The following is a 3,491-nucleotide window of genomic DNA, read 5'->3' as shown; positions in this document are numbered from 1 at the left end:
TTAAATTTTATAATTAAATATATATTTTTAATTTTCAATTTTCAAATTTTAATTTTAATTTGTTAATTTGGGCAGAGATATTTATAGGTTTATATGGGGTTTCACCTCTGAGGCCTTGTTCCCGCCGCATTCCTTTCTGTTTGACAGTTAGCTCCATCCAAACGTTCTGTAAAGCAAACAACTTCACTTCAATTCAATGGAGAACCAGCGACACCAAGAAAGAGAACCAGAAGAACAAGTATTAGTAGTAGATGAGGTTGATGATGATGATGATGAAGAAGAGGAATCGTTTTCTTCGGATTCCGAGATTGGTGACGCCCTTGACTGGCTTGACTCCAAGGACGATGACGACGTCGTCGACGCTTCCTTCTCTCTCAATTCTCGCCGCCCCAACGCCCATGGCGGCCACCACCACGCCGCCGTCAACTCCTCCACCCTCCAGCCTCTCTCCAACCGCAACCAGAAGTTCACTCACCACATTCGTGCCTCTCCCTTAGAGGTAAACCCTAAAATTTAGGTTTTCACATATATAATTGGATTAATGACTCAAAATTTAGATTTGGTGGTGCAGGAGTGGGAAGGGAGGATGAATGTTGGCATGTCTAACTCTGTGAGTACGGCAATTCGTGGTAGTGTTCGAGAGATGGCCATTGGTAAAACTAAAACTACTGATAAGGCAGACCGCGCCACTGTTGAGCAGGTGATACTACCCTAATCACTCTTAAACTTGTCTGTTTGCCAAATATAATTATTACTATGCAACTAACTCTGGTTTTCCTAGGCAATTGATCCTAGAACGCGCATGGTTTTGTTCAAAATGCTTAACCGAGGTGTGTTTCATGATATCAATGGATGCATTTCAACTGGAAAGGAAGTATGTGGTGCACCAGAAACTTTTATTTTGTGTTTTCCTGTTTCTGAACATCATGGTTTAGGTTCCAAGATGATGTCTCAGACTATTCTGTTGTGACAATTAGTTACATGTCATATTGAGCTCGTTTCTTCCTTTTTCTTTGTTCTAAAGGCAAATGTTTATCATGCAACCAAATCTGATGGTCAAGAACTTGCAATTAAAGTATACAAAACATCCATTCTGGTTTTTAAGTAAGTATAATGAGTGTTACATCGTTCAAAGTTGCATTTTTATTAATTATATAAACTGAACTTTATTCTCTGAATGATATCAGGGATAGAGATAGATATGTGCAAGGAGACTACCGTTTTAGAAATGGATACTGCAGGCATAATCCCAGGAAAATGGTAAAAACATGGGCAGAGAAAGAAATGAGGAATCTTATGAGGTTTGCTTCCTTTTCTCCCCCTTGTTTGTTTCCCTGTTGGTTGGTTATGAACTTTACTAAAAGAAGTGCTATGAAAATTCATGTAAAAAATTAAATTAGATAATCAAAATAGTTGGAAAAGAAGGTAAACTGTAAACATATTTCTCAGTCAGATGTTCTTTACGGGGTTTTTTGTCATTAATCCTTTTGCCTTTAAGCTATGCATGAAGTGCTACGAACATTCATCTGGTTTTTCCTATCAAAATAAAAAAAACAGTTTAAAATTATTTGGGTTTATGGCAGTTACTTAACCAGGTACTAGAGTAATAATCATTTGTTACAGTTCAAAGATCTTTTATGGATTCGATGTATATCTGATAGGGAATAAACTGAAATGAACCTAGTAAATCTTTATGTGTGTTAGAGACTTAGAGGGCCAGTCCCATGTGCTTCAATTTTTTAAAGGTTTTACTTTACCTTTTCTTTTATTTTTCCAGTAAATCTGTATCAGAGAGTTTGGATCCATGCATACCTAACCTTAATTATTTCCTTCTCTCATCTCTTCCCAAATTGAATTGCAGGCTAAAGGCAGCAGGACTTAGGTGCCCTACACCTCTTCTTCTGAGGCTACATGTTTTGGTTATGGAATTTATAGGTACTGCTTTTATTCTCCATATTCACAAAACATCTATACTGTGATCAATGTAATTCTGTGCACATTTGATACAGTGCTTTCGTCCATCTGCTGTTCATTATCTGGTATAAGAAAAGGAAGAAAAGAAAGCGAGGCAGATGTTCACTAATTTTTGTCACATATATCGAAGTTGGAATTGATTGTAATTGCCCCCAATATTGATCATTCATAAGAAACATAAGTACAATTTCAATTGAATTTCTCAGTTTCTTTTTTCATTTTTCACAGGAAAGGCTGGTTGGGCTGCTCCTCGTCTTAAAGATGCAAACTTATCTTTAGACAAGTTACGTGAAGGCTATCTTGAGGTGTGTCAAATTACTACAATAGTCTATTGTGATGCTTGCATGATATAATTTAGAACTTGGCCTTTTAGCTGATCTCTCAATTCTTAAAGATTATACCTTAAAGATGCTTTGATGTGATGTCAATAATAGAGTAATAGTAAGCAGGGTCCCCTGAACCTTAACTTTAGTGAGTCGACAGTTTTGAGTATTATTTTAGGGATCCTTAATGGAAATACTGTCGCACATTTTTTTTAGTATTCTAAGGGCATTAGGCTCTTCTGTGCTACCAAGTTTTTAATCTGAAATTATAGGAGGATTTGTTTTACAGATGATTATTGCAATGCGGACATTGTATCAAAAGTGCAAATTGGTTCATGGTGACCTCAGCGAATATAATATACTTTATTTTGAGGTGATCTCCTCTTCACCTGTTTACATTTCATTGATTAAATTCCTCTGTCAAGTGTCAATAGCTAATATGGTTGTTCTCTATTTGTTAGGGTCACTTGTATATTATTGATGTTTCTCAAGCTGTTGATCCTGACCATCCTCATGCCCTTGATTTCTTGCGTGAAGATTGTATTCATATATCAGTAAGCACTTGTAGCAATAAATTATTGATTTCTTGTTCTGTTTTTTATATCTCTGTAATGGGGATAATGAGGTAAAGGTGTGATTAAGTAGTTTTTGTCATGTTGATTTGCAGGACTTCTTTAAAAAGCATGGTGTGGCTGTCATGACGATAAGAGAACTGTTCGATTTTATTGTTGATCCAACTATTGCTGATGATGCTGTGGATGGTTATTTGGAAGAGGTATTTGTCTTTTTGTTTTCTTATGAGTTATTTCTCTGCATTTTCTGAACAACTTTAAGAAATAATTTTTTTATGCTTCTCAAAAAATTCTAGATGCAACAAAAAATCTCAGCAAGAGGAGATGTATCTGTAGAGGATGAGATTGCAGACTCAGTATTTATGCAGGTAAACTGATTTGTTATGTCAGCTTCTTACTTGATCCTTTTTCTTAATTAGTATGATATTTAAGTCAATCTATAGATATGAGTTTGATTCACTTGTTTTGCTTTTTATTTTGAATAATTGAAATGGGTTTCAGATTTGGTCTTTGAATCAACCGTGTTTACAGTCTGGTCAGTACAGTGTTCTTTTGTTCTTTCTTACATTTTCAGTTTCCTGAATTCTTTGTTACAGACTTACATTCCTAAGACGCTAGATGA

The 3,491-nt window shown here is 35.7% G+C and overlaps 1 protein-coding gene across 1 annotated transcript in view; it reads left to right on the top strand.

The window, feature by feature from the left end:
- The window catches only part of LOC107634976 (serine/threonine-protein kinase rio1), a 6,459-nt gene continuing 3,063 nt past the window's right edge, over nucleotides 96–3,491 (top strand). The window contains exons 1-12 of the mRNA XM_016338320.2: nucleotides 96–499; nucleotides 572–700; nucleotides 782–874; nucleotides 1,025–1,104; nucleotides 1,188–1,301; nucleotides 1,862–1,935; nucleotides 2,203–2,279; nucleotides 2,587–2,670; nucleotides 2,759–2,851; nucleotides 2,965–3,072; nucleotides 3,166–3,237; nucleotides 3,466–3,489. Coding sequence (XP_016193806.1) covers nucleotides 197–499; nucleotides 572–700; nucleotides 782–874; nucleotides 1,025–1,104; nucleotides 1,188–1,301; nucleotides 1,862–1,935; nucleotides 2,203–2,279; nucleotides 2,587–2,670; nucleotides 2,759–2,851; nucleotides 2,965–3,072; nucleotides 3,166–3,237; nucleotides 3,466–3,489 — 1,251 coding nt within the window. The 5' untranslated portion in view covers nucleotides 96–196. The remainder of the gene's footprint in view (nucleotides 500–571; nucleotides 701–781; nucleotides 875–1,024; nucleotides 1,105–1,187; nucleotides 1,302–1,861; nucleotides 1,936–2,202; nucleotides 2,280–2,586; nucleotides 2,671–2,758; nucleotides 2,852–2,964; nucleotides 3,073–3,165; nucleotides 3,238–3,465; nucleotides 3,490–3,491) is intronic.

The sequence above is a fragment of the Arachis ipaensis genome, chromosome B04 (assembly GCF_000816755.2).
Source record: "Arachis ipaensis cultivar K30076 chromosome B04, Araip1.1, whole genome shotgun sequence".
Lineage (NCBI taxonomy): Eukaryota > Viridiplantae > Streptophyta > Magnoliopsida > Fabales > Fabaceae > Arachis > Arachis ipaensis.
The sequence above is the reverse complement of the archived record's forward strand: the minus strand, read 5'-3'. Positions and strand labels throughout refer to the sequence as shown.